The following is a 16,041-nucleotide window of genomic DNA, read 5'->3' as shown; positions in this document are numbered from 1 at the left end:
GAATGTTTCCCATCTGACTATTCCCAAGTCTGGCTACGAGGTCAAATTGATACTGCATAGTTGGAGAACTGGGACTCTTATCTGAATTCAAACAGCCAAGAATGATGTCACATGTCCCTGCTTTTTTCCTTCTATAGCAAATTTCTATGATCAGAGCAAGTGGTCAGTAAAAGACATGAGCTCTTTTGTCTTACTGGGAAATCTAACATTATTTTTAATCTAGAATTAGAACATATTCAGAAATTTCTGCAAACTGTTCAAGATGTTCCCATTGTTTATAGAGATTATAAGAGCAGTATTTTTTTCCTGTCATCAGTCTCTCACTGTTACCAATGTGAGCATTACAACACCTTTTTGACTAAGAAACTTTGTGCTATCTAGGAATTCTGCAATAACTAGGAATTGTTTGTTATAATACTTTGGGAATTTATGTTACTTAAGGACATTTTACATCAATTTAGTTTTAATGAATTTCAATTTTAAAGGTTTTTTTTTTTTTGCTTTAAGGTAAAAAGGGCTATTATTTTAAAACTTTTCAACTAATTTTCTTCATAAAAGCTTAGTGACTACTTATAAATCTTAAACAGTTTTAAAAGAAGGAGAAATACTTTTAGAAGAAATGTTTTAAAGAAAAAATCTCATGTAATTTTTAGAAGGCCTACTAAACTTTCATTTGAAAGATAATTTATTGCTAAATTAATGTAATGAGCTGTAAAGCAGAAGAGATCTTGCTATTTTGATCGGAATTGGTAGTCATTCCATGGCCTAAGCAAGAATTAAATTAGTGTTTTGAACTTATCATATGTATAAAATTCAATTCCTGAAGTATCTTCCTCCGGGAGTGACTATAATTAGAGAAGGATAAACAAGCTTGTGAAACAAAGATGTGTTATCTATTTAGATGTGAGATTAAAGTCAGAAACCTCTTTTGTTTAAGGCAGTACAGTTATGTTAGTGAAAAGTAATAACTTATGAGCCATATTGTCTTATGGGTGAAATGTAAAGGAAGTTGAATAATCTGAATGATGGGTTCAAGTGATTTGGAAAGATAAATAACGGTTTGATTGAAAATATGGAAGGCAGATAAGAAGGTCTGGGGACAAATGGGGATCATCCAAGCCCCTCCTGTCCCTGGATAGTTGCTCTGGGTGTCTTTGTGCCAATTTCAGGTGGTTTAAGTATGTTGAGAGTATGAGGAAGCATTTTAAGAAGAAAAATTATGTAACTTGATTTGGTAATTAATAGCTGAATCAAATTTGAGATGGCCCTATCTGAAAGATACCAACTCCTATTTACCCCCCTTCCGGTCATTTTCCTCCTATTCTTTTTTGGCCTTTGTCTGCTTAACCTCCTTGCCAGATTTGTCTCCTCCAGATTCAATGCCCTCCACTTGCAGATGCCTACTCAGGCTGAATATCACCCTCGGGACCCAGCACAGGCCAAGTTAGGAATATGGGCTAAAGAACCAACCCCTTGAATGGGACCTCTCAAGGCAGAGAGAGCACTGTATCCAGTCTCAGAAAGAAGCAGTTTCAGAAGCCGAGACCTTCATCCCTTACCCCAAAAGATTTTGGATCCCATTTGTCTGAGGAGGGAATGATGGGGTACTTGTGCTCAGACCCCAACCCTAGGACCACGTATTGTTTATTGTTTTATCATTCTTCAATTATGTATTTTGTCATCTAAAACAAGTATACTCCCACGTTACCTCTTAACATTCCCTAAATCCCTACCATGCTACCAGAGAAAGAGAGCATGATATGACACACTACTTGGTGGAGCAGGAGCAGGTTTGGGTAGAGTAAACAGTGTAGATCTTGAGACCTGAGCCAGCAGACTTCAAAGTGCTGGAAAAAATGTTGCTCAAGCTTTGACAACTAATGCCCAATGGTTACTCACAACGATCCTACCCCACCAAAATACCTTAAATTATCTGAAGGATTTTTTCTGATTGTTCACTTGATAACTAATCTGAGAATAGGTATAAATGTTTCTAAATTGTTCAACTGGACTGCTTGTTCACTACAAAACATACATACCTTGATATAAAGAGAAAACGTGTAAAGATTCACAAAAAATTCACAAAATGCAAAGTCATGGTGTAACTTGTTTTCTCTAAACATACCAAAGACCAAGTGGATTACCTTGGAATTTGAGAACTTCAAACATGAAGATACTTAAACGGTAGGAATCACAACTCATTATCAGACCTTCTCACCTTGCATGATGCGTTTGTTTTGTTACTCTTTTTGTATTGTTATTTTGCTGTACTTCACATATGTGGGAATTACACTGATCATTATAATAGTACTCATTTTTATCTGATTGTGTTACTGCTAGCAATGGTAGTGTGTACTGTGATCACTAGACAGCTGGAGCCCTGTCTACTGGTCACTCATCCAATCTCTGTGATATAACCTCATACCTTGTTTCTAATTTCTCTATGTTTCACGCTGCTTTCCCCTGAACCAGCAGACGGTGTCAGCCTTTCTTGGGTCCCCACTTCTTTACCTTTACCTACTACTTGTATATCTTTACTTCTTTCTTCTAAGGAAGTAAAAGAGATTTTAAGGAAGAATCAGCAATTTCTAAATATACTAATCATCACTGGCATACCAGATTTCCTATTCAAATACAAGTTGCCCCCAAAGTCCCTTCGGCCTACGTGATGAAAACATCAGATCTTGGAGCCGATGATCTTCCTTTTACATCTGCAGGTCTACAGTACTACATATGTTGTCCTTTCTCCTTGGAACAGGGGCCACATTCCCAGGACTGAAAGGTCAGCTTTTACCTGATCGAGTACTCTTCTGGCCACCCTTCTAGAAATACATGGAATCAATCCTGTGTCCTTTTCAACACATTTTGCCATATCAATCATGGATGTCTTACTCCTTTGAACTCTGGCCCACATCCTGTGCTGAGTCCGGAGGGCTCTGGTGCCCAGCCATAGGTCACCTGAGCCAAAGGTCACTAGGCTCTAGCACCGAGCCAACCAGGTGCTAAGTCATGTAGGCTCTGACACCAAGTATATCAGTTGTTAAATCATGCTGAGCCAAAGGTTACCAAACCAAAGATGATGTAAGCTCTGGCACCTAGCCAATCAGGTGCTAAGTCACGCTGCAGCAATTCCTTCTGTGTTTGAAACTGGATATAATCTGGAAAAATCCCTATGTTTTTTGGAGTCTGGGATTTTTCCCAGCCGGGGCTCTGGGGGCTGAAGCCCAGGGACTCCCCAGCACCTGAACCCAGATGTTGGTGCTTCCCCAGTTTGCTGGTGTATGTAAATATTTCTATTACTCTGTTAAGCTTTATCTTTATCTTCCTCTATTTCTTTAATACTGTTCTATATTGTCTTTACGTGCAGAATAAATGTTATGCTGATTCCAATTTGGTGTGAAGAGTGGTCATTACACTGGGCAATCTGTTCCTAAAAAAGTTTCAAGCAGCTGCATGTATCTCCTTAATGATACACCTCTACGTGAGCTCTTGCCTTGTGTGAATTCTCCACAAAATAGTTTTTCTGGCAAGCGTACGCTTGGCATTCGAACAACATGGCCGGCTGGTCAGTTGTGCTGTCCGCAGTAGACTTAGATTGCTTGGCAGTTCAGCTTGAGAGAGGACCTCAGTGTCTGGTACTTTGTCCTGCCAGGTGATCTTCAGAATCTTCCTAAGACAACTTAAATGACAGTGATTCAGTTTCCTGGCATGACGCTGGCAGATTGTCCAGGTTTCATAGGCATACAGCAATGAGGTCAGCACCACAGCTCTGTAGATCTTCAGTCTGGCAGTCAAGTCTAATACCTCTTCTCTCTGACACTTTCCTTCGGTGTCTCCCAAAAGCTGAGTTAGCTCTGGCCGTGTGCACGTCAACTTCATCATCTATATGGACATCCCTGGAAAGTATACTACCAAAGTAAGTGAACTTATCCATAGCGTTCAAAATTTCTCCATTTGCTGTAACCAACGATTCCATGTAAGGACAGTGTGTTGATGGCTAGTAAAGAACCTGTTTTCTTGGTGTGGAGAGTCAGTATGAGGGCTTGCCATGTCCTTTTCAGGGCTGCTCATCCACCTTACGTGTCCACCTGTCACCCAACTCTCACCTGTGGGTGTTCAATTAGACATTTATACAATGGGGGGGGGGGCAGAATGGGAGAAGCATCTGACACTTGAACCTCACTCTCATCTGAAATGATCAAAGGAGGGAAGAATAGATACACACCTCTAGAGTTGGGAACAAAAATATATTTCGCTCAACAGGAAAACAGGAGGGAAGGAGAAGGGAAATTTAAGGCAGGATTAGCCCTAAGTAAAACAAACTCTGAGTCAAGATGTACATAAATATTTATAGCTCTTTCTGAAGAGGCAAAGAATGGGAATCTAGAGGGGGTGCCCTTAAATTGGGGAAAAGCTGGACAAGTTACAGTATGTAAATGTGATAGAACACTATTGTGCTATAGGAAATAATGGAGATGGTTTCAGAGAAACCTGGAAAGAATTTTAGGAACTGATGCAGAACTAGGAAAACAATCGATACAAAGGCAACAATATGGTAAAGAGAACCAACTTTAAAGGAATTAGGAGCTCCAATTGGTTTGATCACCAACTAGGATTCCAGAGGACTCATGAGGAAAGCTGCTGCTGCCCACCTCCTGAGAGGGGAAGGACTCAGATGGCAGGAGACACCTGGACTCGGCCAATGCTGAAATCCCTTCGGCTTCATGATTTGTAAGAGCGCCTATGTTTTTCTTTCATTCTCAGTTTGGGCAGGGGAAGGGAACTGGGGTAGGAAGGAGAGAAGGGACTTTTGTGGATCGATAAAGGATGGCTTTCCATCAGCCCATTATCGTGTGTCTGCCAGGTGCTCCAAGACTTCTTAGCCAAACTCTGTCACCTCATTGAAGGTGTCAACAAACTGATCGTTATACTATTGTGTCTAACAGAGCCTTTCTGAGCAATGGCTGTGGCTAGGCCCCATTCCCTTGCTCTCTTAGCTGAGAAGCTATGTTGGATTGGGGTTTTCTCTGTCTTTGTCAATGGTGTCCAAACACGAGCAGGTATGGAATCAAGCCTGTAGCTTCACGAATTCGTGGACTACAAGTGACACATGCTGACGCAGGCCACTGGTTTCTCAGTATTTTTAGCATGTAGAGTTGGAATGCTCAGATGGCATGTCCTCTGCAGTGGATTTTAACAGAAAAGCTCCCTGCGGATGGGGCAGCAAGGTGGCACAGTGGATAGTGCCAGACCTGGAATCCACAGGTTCTGATTTCAAATCCGGCCTTGGACGCTTACCTGATTATGACCCTGGGCAGTTTGCCTCAGTTATCTCATCTGTAAAACCACTCCAGTAACCCCAGAAAACCCCCCAAAGGAGGACAAAGAGTAGGACACAAGTTAAACTGATTCATCAGTTTAACTTATCATCAGACTTCTCTCGGCCTCTTAGCAGAGGTGAATGTTTGTTACGAATAGGATGCTGTTTATGTTGTTCTTATCTCCTTCCACAAGAGTCAACACACAGACGGTCCCAAGGCTGCCAGGATCCCGGTGCCATCAAATGTACGGCAAGAGTTGGCAACACTCTTGCCAAGGCACTAGGCCCAAGTCTCCTGCTTTTTTAACAGACATTTGCTAACACGTGGAGCAGTCAAATCTCTTCCTTATTAGTTCACATCCTCTTGTGACCTGCACGTCCAAATGAAGGTATCATGGCAGGAGAACAAAAGGTCTGGGACGGCACAATCCATTTCTTGGCACCATTCATGAATTCATTACAGCCCAATATGGTGCTCCATCACCCAGCTCCAACTTCCATCATAGTCCCAAGAGTGAAATATTCTCCAGGAGACAAGGCTGGTGGCCCTAAAGATTCCTCTTGCTTCTTGGATTGTATGATGACTTCATTTCCAGCCAAGGTTACGAGAAGGTAGACTGAAACCAAGTTCACCAATAGATGGCATCACCTTAGAACTTCTCCCTCAGTGCCTGGGGCCTTCATGCCTTGGAACATTCAACCTCACCTTGAAATACCCCCAGTTAAGCTGGCACACTCACTTCCCCACTGGTGAGATGTTCCTGGAGCTTCCACTCTGGGGAGGGCTCCAGGCCAGCCAGCCTTTGTTGTGCTTTAGGCTTGATTCCTGACCTTCTGGGCTTAACCAGGGCCTGTACTGGGAACTTCACACCTCCACACACTCTTCAGGTCCTTATGGTCTGCCGTCTTCCCTCCTTAGACCCTACATTCCTTGAGGGCAGAGACACACGTAGTAAGCCCTTCTTCCACACTCGTTTCCACTACTTCCCCACTGTCCTGACAGAACAGACACTTGGCACTTGTTTGGTGGGTTGCCATAAGCCATCATCTCATGGAGATGAACTTCTCCACACCAGGAGACCCGCCTGTTGCTGAATCTGTACGGGAAGTCTTCCCAAGCCGGCAGACCCCGCCAGAGGCTGCCCTATAACTGTATAACCTCCGAGTACCCAGGATTACCTCAAGGAAGCATCAGACTATAACCTTCTACAAGCGAATGTGTGAAAGTTGTTGTTGGAATTGAACTAAGAATTAAAATCAGGAAATTCTAGTTATCAGGGACCAAGGCATAAGGTACTGAGAAATTAAGAGGGGGCCTCCCTCTAAAACAATCAGACTTTGTGACTGTAAATGTGGCTATCACAAGAAATGCAAGGCTGGCTCAGGAAACATAAAAGAGGAAATTAGGGAGAACATGAACAGCCTGTGTCTAGCACTATCACAGCGAGTAGGGGACAGACGTGCCTATGGGCACTTGCGAGCTCCAGTTTCAGATCTCTGGGAAGCAGTTTTCTGATTTTAATTAACTTTTGCAAAAATACTTCTCCATAAGGAAGAAACATCTTTCTTTAGAACATCATTAAACTGGTCTTCTCACAATCACTCCCTGAATTATCATGTAAGCTGACCTCTGACCTCGAGGCTTTTCCTGCCACCTTCAATTAAACCATTATACTGATTAACATGTGGGCAAACTACTAAAGATAATTAAATAAATATTCCACAAACAGTTTACTATAATTGACCTTTTATTAAAAAAACCTAATTCCAGGGATTGATTTCCAGCACATGTCATTTTATAAAAAGTACTGTATATATATCAAACATTTGTAATGAATCAAACGTCACTGTTAATTCCCTTGAAGAGCTGCCTGGTTCTTTTTAAGGATCAGTTCCAATTAATAAGGTATATTCTACAAAAGAAAATTCCCATGATTGATTCTGGCCTCAGAAAACTTGTTTAAAAATGTTTAAGCTTTCAACAAGCACTCAGGGGGCTCACTGCTGTACTGCAGAAGAAAAGATGATGGAGCACATTTTGGGTGGTGGGCGTTCTTGGGAAAAACTCTGAGTATAAAAATTATCTCTGTGACCTTGAGGGTTGTTCACAGAAAACAGGCGTGTGTACTCAAACTTCACGCTGCTCAAGGGCCACAGGCTCCTGGCTACAGACGTTTACACTTTAAACAGCTCTTTAAAGGAATATTAAGCACTAACAACAATTTTTTTCTTGCTATAATATCCATAATCGAAACGAATAAAACATGGAAGACCAACATTGTCCCACTGTGCTCCTCCTTAAAGGATGTTTTAAAAAGCACACGTTTTGTAGCTCACTTGTGCGGAAAATATTCATGTGCATGAGAAGCTGAAAAAAAAACACCTTTTTACAACATGATCAAAAGAAAGTTATAAATTTTTTTGAAATTGCACTGTTATTTAAAACACTTCCCTCCAGTCAAACCCACTTCTCAGTACAGTTCTTTCTTGGCTGGCACAGGCAGTCAGGTCTAATTGGCAACCTGGGGAGGCCCTTCCGGGATGAGTGAAGTAAAGAAGGTGGTGATAAAGGACCAGGCCGAAGCCATGAGCCCAGGCTGGGGCCCAGCACCGGCATCCTCCCCGGCATCCTCTTCACTCTCATCGTCAAGCCCATCATCCATCAGATGCTCCTTTCAAACCAAACAAAAACCACATTTGTGAGGGACTTGCCCTGCTCAGTGCTCCCTGGAACCCAGGAGGGAAGACGGAAGAGTGTGCTCTGAATCTCCCTTCCATGGGAAATAAAATAAAGACCATGAACCTGGGCGGCCTTACAGAAAGAGGCGAAGAAGAGTCCGAGCTCGGGACTCAGACAGGGACCCATCAAGGTGGTATATCCATCCTCACCACGTGCACAACCTGCTGGACTAGTCTAACCTTAGGTCATGACATTAGGAGGAGGAAACCGAGCTGCCCTTTCTGAAGCCCATGATCTTCTACACTGTGGTTACTCCAGACGCAGGGTAGAATGGGGAAAGAAATAACTATGAGAGACCTAACAAGCCTCTGAGCCAACATACCATTTCTTCAAGGTCTGGATTATTCCCATTCTGCCCATCGTGGTTCACATCGGCATTATTGGGGGCCTGTAGCTGCCCTCCTTCTTGTCTAAAGGGAAGCCATCCAGCTTGGTGTCTATTCAGCAACATAAGGAGAAAAAGAATTAGAAATCAGAAACGGCTGTACCATCTAACAGTGGGTGAAATTACCTATTGATCACAAGTGAAACAATGAGTCCCGACAATTTCCAAGGGGTATCTAGGATCAGTGTCATGGCTCCCACCAAGGGCCATGCCACACACTCCCAGGGGAGAAAGTAACTGTGGTCTGCTTTTGAAAGCACATCAGTTGGGCCCAAAGGCCCAGGAATCTTCTTGATATCAGTGCCACTTCAGAAACCAATGAAAGGTCATCTTGCCCACAAAGACTCAAGCTCTGCCTGGAGGACTTAGTACTGAGAGTGCCATCTGCAAAGGGCTGCTGCACGTGCGGGCCAGGACACAACCAAGAGCACCCAGCAGCTCAGCAGGAAAGGAGCTCTGGTGGAGGGGGACCTCAGCTAAGCCCAGGCAGAGCTTGGCAGGTGATGGTCAATGTGCACACGCGGGATGAATCCTACTCACAGGTAGACAAGCAGCACGGCTCCCATCACCATGACAAACCGGCTGAAGGAAGAGTAGAAGTATACAATGCTAAGAAGGACAGCAGCTCTGGAAAACGTGTACATCCAGTCTAGCCAGTCTCGATTCAAGTCCTCTTCATTGACCACGGGGCCTCCCTGGGCATTCATCTGCACATTCGGATTCAAGCCTCGGTTGTCCTGGGCCCCTGCGTTCGGACCGTGCAGGGGTTCGTGCGCGGGGACGTTGGCCAGGTTGGGAGCCTGGGCAGCAGCAGGTCGGGCTGGGTCAGTATTGGATGTTGCCTGAGCTGAAACAGCAGCTTGACTGAAATAACAGAAAGAAAGATAATTAAAAAGTCATAGTACTTTGTTTGGTCCTTCCTCAACTGAGGGGCCTCCATACATTTCACAGGGAAGCAACCTATGAATAATTATTGTGAATTGTGAAAATAAGTGAAAAGTCATAATGACAACATGAATAAAATTCTGTCCCCCACCCTCAGTCTCAAACTGACTAGGTGACAAGACTGCACTGGAAATACCAGCGAATCCAAGAGATTCAGTGAGACTCCACACTATTAAGTCGCTCTCAAGATCACAATGTAGAGAAAGCACAGCTCTTGCTTTCACCAAACTTCCATTATAAGGTTGGGACTTTTCTATAAATGTAGAGAACAGGGACAAAGTGCCCTATGAGGTCTAAGAGAGATGCCACAATTTACAGTGGGGCTTGGAGGCCATCAGAAGAAAGGACAACTGGGCTGGGTTTTCAGGACAGACTTCCAGGCAGGGAATAGGAAGGGAAACATTCTTGAGACAGGAAAGAGCTGGAAAACAGGTACAGGAGAAAGTAGGAAGCATGGGACTACCTGCTCCCAGATTACACAGGACCTTGAATGCCAGGATCGGGAGTTTGAATTTCACCTCCAAGGAAAAAGGGAGCTCCCTGAGAGTACTCAAGGATTCCAAGCAGAGGAGCAGCCCACCTGGGTCTATTTTCAAGGACCACTGGCACGGCGGGAGTAACACATTACAAAGGATGGATTTGGCGCCCAGGTTGGGGAAGGTGGGTGTGAATGGTGAGTCAACAAAGGAGACCAAGAGCAGATGAAAATCAGAGCTGACACATCACCAAGTACCCAAGAAGGGAGAGAGCATCCAGGAGAGGACAGAAGAGGCCATCCAGTTGGGCAATTTGGAGATCACTGTCTACAAAACATATACAAACACCTACGATATGAGGGTGGACACAATCATTAAATGCTCCTTAAAGAAATGAACAACATAAATGGAAGAACGTTCAGTGCTTGTAGCTGGGCTCTGTCATCTAATAAAAGTGATAGCACTACCAAAATTAACATACACATTTAGCATTTTATGCCCAACGGATACTTTACAAGATAGACAAAATAATGAGAAAATTCATTTAAAGAAACAAAAGACTGAGAATATCAAGAGAAATGATGAAGGGTAGCACTCCCAGACCCCAAACTGAGTTATAAATCGTCAGAACTATTTGGTATTAGTTTAAAAGTAGAACAGTAGATCAACAGAAAAAATCAGACACAGAAGAATCAAAAATAACTGACCCCAATAACCCAAATGATCTAGTAAAGAATTGCTGAGCTGGCAGAAACGAGGTTTGGACCAAAGTCTTATACCTCCTACCTCCAAAAACTCAAAACAGACACATGGCCCGATTTATTAAAGATCACATCACAAGTGGGAAAAATAAGCGTATCGTGGGTAGTGAGTGAATTCTTAACCACACAAGTGACAGAGAGGATCACAAAAGATTCATGCTGATAACAACAAAATCACAAAGCTTTTGCATGAACACAACTAAAGGAACTAGGATAAGGAGGAAAATAAGTGATAAAAAGGGAAAATAAACCTCAAACCCAATTCTCTGATAAGAGTTTGATATACAAGATACGCAGACAACTGAGAGACTTAAGACCAGAAGCCATTCCTCAGTAAAGAACTGCTCAAAGGATAAGAACAAATAGTTCTCCAAAGAACTGTAAATAATTAACGACCATATGAAAAAGGCTCTAACAATAAAACTGTGAAATTATGATAACCAAGCTCGACCTGCAAAAGGGGTATGAGAACCCCACCCCCCACCCCCTTCCCCACATGTCTGTGGGGAGGTGAGCGGCCATGGGAGGGAAGCATGCCACATGCTGGATTTCTGCAATGTGTTGGTTACTTCTGCTTTAAAAAAAAAATTTTAAATTCTTTGTTATAATGGATGGCTTTCTGGGAATGAGTGGGAGGAGGGATCCAGTAGAAAATGGAGATACCATAAAAACCAAAAAATTAATTAATTTAAAAAATACAGTGTCCATTAGTAACTTTGGAAAGAACCATTTCAACTGAGTGATAAGACTGAGAAGCCATTCTGCACTGGGTTAATACGATAACTGAGAGGAAGACACATATGTGTGTATGTCTACATGCACGCATCTGTATGTGGTGCCTACCCCAATGGGGGACAACCTGGAAAGAAGAGTGCATACTAAATCCAGCGTAAAGGGAAGGTAATCTCAACAGGAAAGACACTGGTAGCACAGCTGAGAAAGGGAATCGGGAGGCATTGGAAAAGCCAAAAGGTGGGATCTGAGCTGAACCCTGAAGGAAACCAGGACAGCTAAGAGGCAGAGGTGGCTGAGCCAAGTCTTCCAGGTATGAGGCTGGGAGATGGAGTGGGGAAATACTCCTGGGCTCTTCCCTCTAAGCCCCCAGTAACCTCTTCATCCTCCAAGATCACTTCAGCTCTAGAACTCAGACCTGAAAGATCACATGAGCCCTCGTCGAAGCTCATGTCGGTCCTCTTGGCCAGTGGGGCCCAACCCTTCCTGAGACTGGAGGGTAGAGACTCCTCTTCCCCAAATCTCCATTTAAGGAGGGAACTGAGGCCAGCCTTCTCTTCATTTCTTACAACGCTGCCTTCCTTCCTCAGGAGCTGGCTATCTCTTCCCTTCACCCTCTCTCTTTTCTGCTTCCTTGTGTATAGTGCCTTCCTCATTTGACTGTAAGCTCCTTGTGTGCACATAGTAGGAGCTTATAAAGGATTACTGACTTACTGTTACTGGGTAGGAGAGATGTGGAAGGGAATAAGGTAGAAGAAAGGGAAAGGGAAGAAGGAACCAGGGCATGAAGAGATTGAGATGCCTCGCAGAGGATTTTATATTTGTGGTATTGGGGGGGCCACTAGAGTTTTTCCAGTGGGGGACGAGAATGTAACAGGACTTTAGCGTATGCCCAGACCATGTAAGATAAGATTCCCCACGTGGGAGATGCCAGAGACCTGCTTCTGGGAGAAGGCATTCTTTGTTGGCCTACCATGGGGCTGGGAACAGCCCCTTTACATCAGGTTCCCTTCTTTAATTCTACCTGAAGTAGGCACAGGCTCTCTCTTTGCTGTGTAAGCGGAGGGGAAAAGCCTTTCCCTTCTCCTTAGGCCTTGTGACCCCAAGGACCAGGCTTGAGGTTTGGGTGTGTTTGATTAATCTTTTCAGCTCTAAGTATAGACGTGGAGTACTCAACCCAGAGTTTGAGCCATGGTGACCTTGGTACCCAGGATTCCAGGCCCGAAGTTGCAACCACACCAGCAGAGAAGGCCCATGCTGAAAGCTGGAGAAGAGTTGGACTTGAAATTGGGTGGGACTGGGGCTATGTAGGAATGGAATTAAAAATGCCCTCTCCTCCCTAGAGCCTGAGAGACAGAGTGAGAGAGAGAGAGAAAGAGAGAGAGGCGGGGGGGGGGGCGCATAATCCTCCACCGTGTTTTTATATGTTTACTCATGATACCTCTGAAGTAAATATTCCTTTGTAAAAGCTAAAAAACAAAACTAAAACCAAAAAGCAAACAAACAAAAACCACAACCCAATTCAATGGAGCATTTATGAAACATCTACATTTCACATGGTAAAAGGAATCTGGGACATCCCAGACAGAAAGCCAGGTGGGGGTTTAGCAAGATCTGGGCTCCCTCTGGCTTTGTCACCTTAGGGAAACCCCTTAACCTGTTGGTGCCCCAGGCAAGAGAACATGGTGTGAAGGGTACTGCTAAAGGGAGATCCTCTTACTAAGTTCCCAAACATCAATGAAATCACAGGAATAAACACCAAAACACCATATGGACGGCGCTAGAGACAAACAAAAATTCCAAGTGTCTCAGCCCTTAAGACACTTTACCTCCTACTCAAACAAGAGGGAGGGGGGAGGAACAACACAGCCCTCCTTAACCATCTCCCAGTGTGCCTTGGGGTCCCGCACCCGAAGGGCCTACTCCAGTTCACAAACAATCTTCTAGAGGTAACTGAAGGCTAGTCTAGCCCAGGTTCTAGGAGTTCCTTGAGGGCAGCCAGGTGGCACAGAACACCGGGCTTGGAGTCAGGAAGACTCATCTCTCTGAATTCAAATCCAGCCTCAGACACTTCCTAGCTCTGTGACCCTGGGCAAGTCTGTAAAATGTGCTGGAGAAGGAAATAGCAAACCTCTCCAGTACCTCTGCCATGGAGAGTCAGACAGGCCTAAAACAACAACAAAAAGGGCCTCCTTGAGCTGCTTTCCCTGAAGCATGAGTCTACGCCATTCATCCATAGGATTCTTTCACATTTTGTCCCATCAGTCTACAAGTATCCACTGGGTTTCCTGAAGGGAACAGAGACCTTTTCTCCAACTGTCCTGGGCTTACACCTCCAAGGTCTCCACACATCCCTCTTAGCAGGCACTAGGACAGGCTAGCCTTGAGTCTCACACTTTAAATGGGGCATCTGACGAGGGCTTGTTACAGGTCGGGGCCCACCCCATTCATGATCCACACCCAAGTCACTGTATTTGGTCAGAGCCAATGATTATCACTGAGGGGACTGGCATTAACTTTCTGACTGGACAAGATAAAGAATGCTACCCAAATGGAATGTCTAACTATTCATTTGCACAGAACCTTAAAGCAATGACAACTGAAAATTATTAAGTGAAAAATAACTTACTACTGCATATAATACTGACGGGCATACATCTGCTGCCACCAGAGCATCTGAAGGGGGCTGAATGCAGGGTACACAGGGAATCCAGCTGGAAGAGCTTGCCCAGGAAACTGATCCCCAACGTTTCTAAAAGAGAAAAGGGGTGAACAAATCTCAGGGTTTTTGAAGTGTATTATTATTAAGCTATTATCTTAAAATTCTTCTCAAAATGCAGCTATTTTGTTCCATCACATTTGAGCTATCACAGCACAATACAACACAAAATGCTCCCAGGTCTGACACCATCACTCGAACCCAACAACTTTAATGGAAACAAAGGAAAATTCATTTCTTGACCATAGAGTGGTTAAGTCCAAGTACTAATGACCCCAAACACTGTCATGTCAGCACAGAAGGTAAGAAAGAGCTCTGTCCTCTTCAGCCACTCTCAGCAACTACCAGAGCTCTATTTAAAATCTGGAATGAAATTCGAATGCTTTGCAATTTGCTTTTATTGGCATCTTCTGTGCGGACAGCAGCCACACTTCCTAATATGTACCCCCCTCCCCTACCACCCGGCTCGAAAGGCTGTCCTGCGTCCGTCCTAACAAAGACTTAAGCAGACCAAATAACAAATCATTTGTGTCTAAGTTTTCCATCCACACAGCCCCCCACCTCTGCAAAGGGGGCAGAGGGAGGCCCTGGGGACAGCCTCAGGCACTCCAAGTACACAGCATGCAGTTTTATTTTTTAAGAAATAGTTTTGTCTGTACATTGCCTCTACTTGCCAATACATCCCGCCCCGCCCTGCCCCCCCACCCTGAACAGAATCTGCTTATGACAAAAATAAAAAGGAAAAATTGCATCTCAATAAAACTGACACCAAAGAAACTGGACTCTGCGAGGAGAACTCCCCTCCACCAGAGGGCAAAGGAAATGCTTCCTATAAGGGAAAGAGCTTCTTCCAGGCCTATCATGGCCCTCTGCTGCAGACGCCATGGACACTCTGTGGCCTGCAGACACTGTGTCCTGATGAGGCCTCCCCAAGCTCTGTGTGTCGTCATGTTGTCTGGTTCTAACAGTTCAGTAGGATTTCATTACATTTGTGGATCACAGCTGGTTCCCGCTCCTTTGCTGTATATCAGCATTTCTATCTCTAAGTGACCTCTCTTAAATCCTTCTTCCTAGCAAAGGGGAGCTCCAGGTCAAAGGGGATGCACATTTGGATGAGAAAGGTCCCCAGAGATGATTTTCCCACCACTTGTAACAAATCTGATAGCAAACCAGTGGCTACTGAAAACCACACCACACACAGGGCTGAGTAAATGTTGTGAGGGTGAACTGAAGACAGATCAATGTTTACATTAGCAAGAACTGTGGTGATTTAAGCATTCCCCAATTCCCTGAACCTAAAAATATGTCATAATTATTGCTCTATTAAAGTACTGATCAAGGGGATGCCCATCAACTGGGGAATGGCTAAACAGACCGTGGTATATGAATGTAATGGAATACTACTGTGCTATAAGAAATGAGGAGCAGACAGACTTCATTACAACATGGAATGACCCATATGAACTGATGCTGAGTGAGGGGAGCAGAACCGGGAGATCATTACACATGATTACAGACACACGGTATCTGTAAGGACTAACTTATAGACTTGACTCTTCTCATCGATGCGAGGTTCAGAGACAGCTCCAAAAGACTCACGATGGAAAAAGCTACGCACATCCAGAGAAAGAATTACAGAGTCTGAATGCAGATGGAGGCAAACCATTCACTCTCTTTTTTTTCCCTTTTTTATTTTCGTTTCTTCTTTCTCACGATGCATTCCATTGGTTATAATTCTTCTTTACAACTGGACTACTATGTAAATATGTCCAATGTGAAGGTATATGCAGAACCTATATTGGATTACATGCCGTCTTGGTGGGGAGGAGAGGGAACCCAAAACCTTGTGGAACTGAGTGCTGTAAGCTAAAAATAAAAAAAATAAAGTACTGACTGAGTGTGGCTCCCTTCTTTGGGGGGAAGAGGAGAAGGAGGGGAACAGAGGGGAGGGAAGAAGGAAAGG

The 16,041-nt window shown here is 44.0% G+C and overlaps 1 protein-coding gene across 1 annotated transcript in view; it reads right to left on the bottom strand.

Moving 5' to 3' along the window:
- Nucleotides 1-7,050: 7,050 nt before the first annotated feature.
- Nucleotides 7,051-16,041, bottom strand: part of HERPUD2 (HERPUD family member 2) — a 38,437-nt gene continuing 29,446 nt past the window's right edge. The window contains exons 5-8 of the mRNA XM_036739190.1: nt 13,989-14,111; nt 8,986-9,309; nt 8,383-8,497; nt 7,051-7,992 (exon numbers count right to left, since the gene is read on the bottom strand). Coding sequence (XP_036595085.1) covers nt 7,831-7,992; nt 8,383-8,497; nt 8,986-9,309; nt 13,989-14,111 — 724 coding nt within the window. The 3' untranslated portion in view covers nt 7,051-7,830. The remainder of the gene's footprint in view (nt 7,993-8,382; nt 8,498-8,985; nt 9,310-13,988; nt 14,112-16,041) is intronic.

This window comes from Trichosurus vulpecula, chromosome 9 (genome assembly GCF_011100635.1).
Source record: "Trichosurus vulpecula isolate mTriVul1 chromosome 9, mTriVul1.pri, whole genome shotgun sequence".
Lineage (NCBI taxonomy): Eukaryota > Metazoa > Chordata > Mammalia > Diprotodontia > Phalangeridae > Trichosurus > Trichosurus vulpecula.
This window is presented reverse-complemented; position numbering and strand designations above follow the sequence as displayed.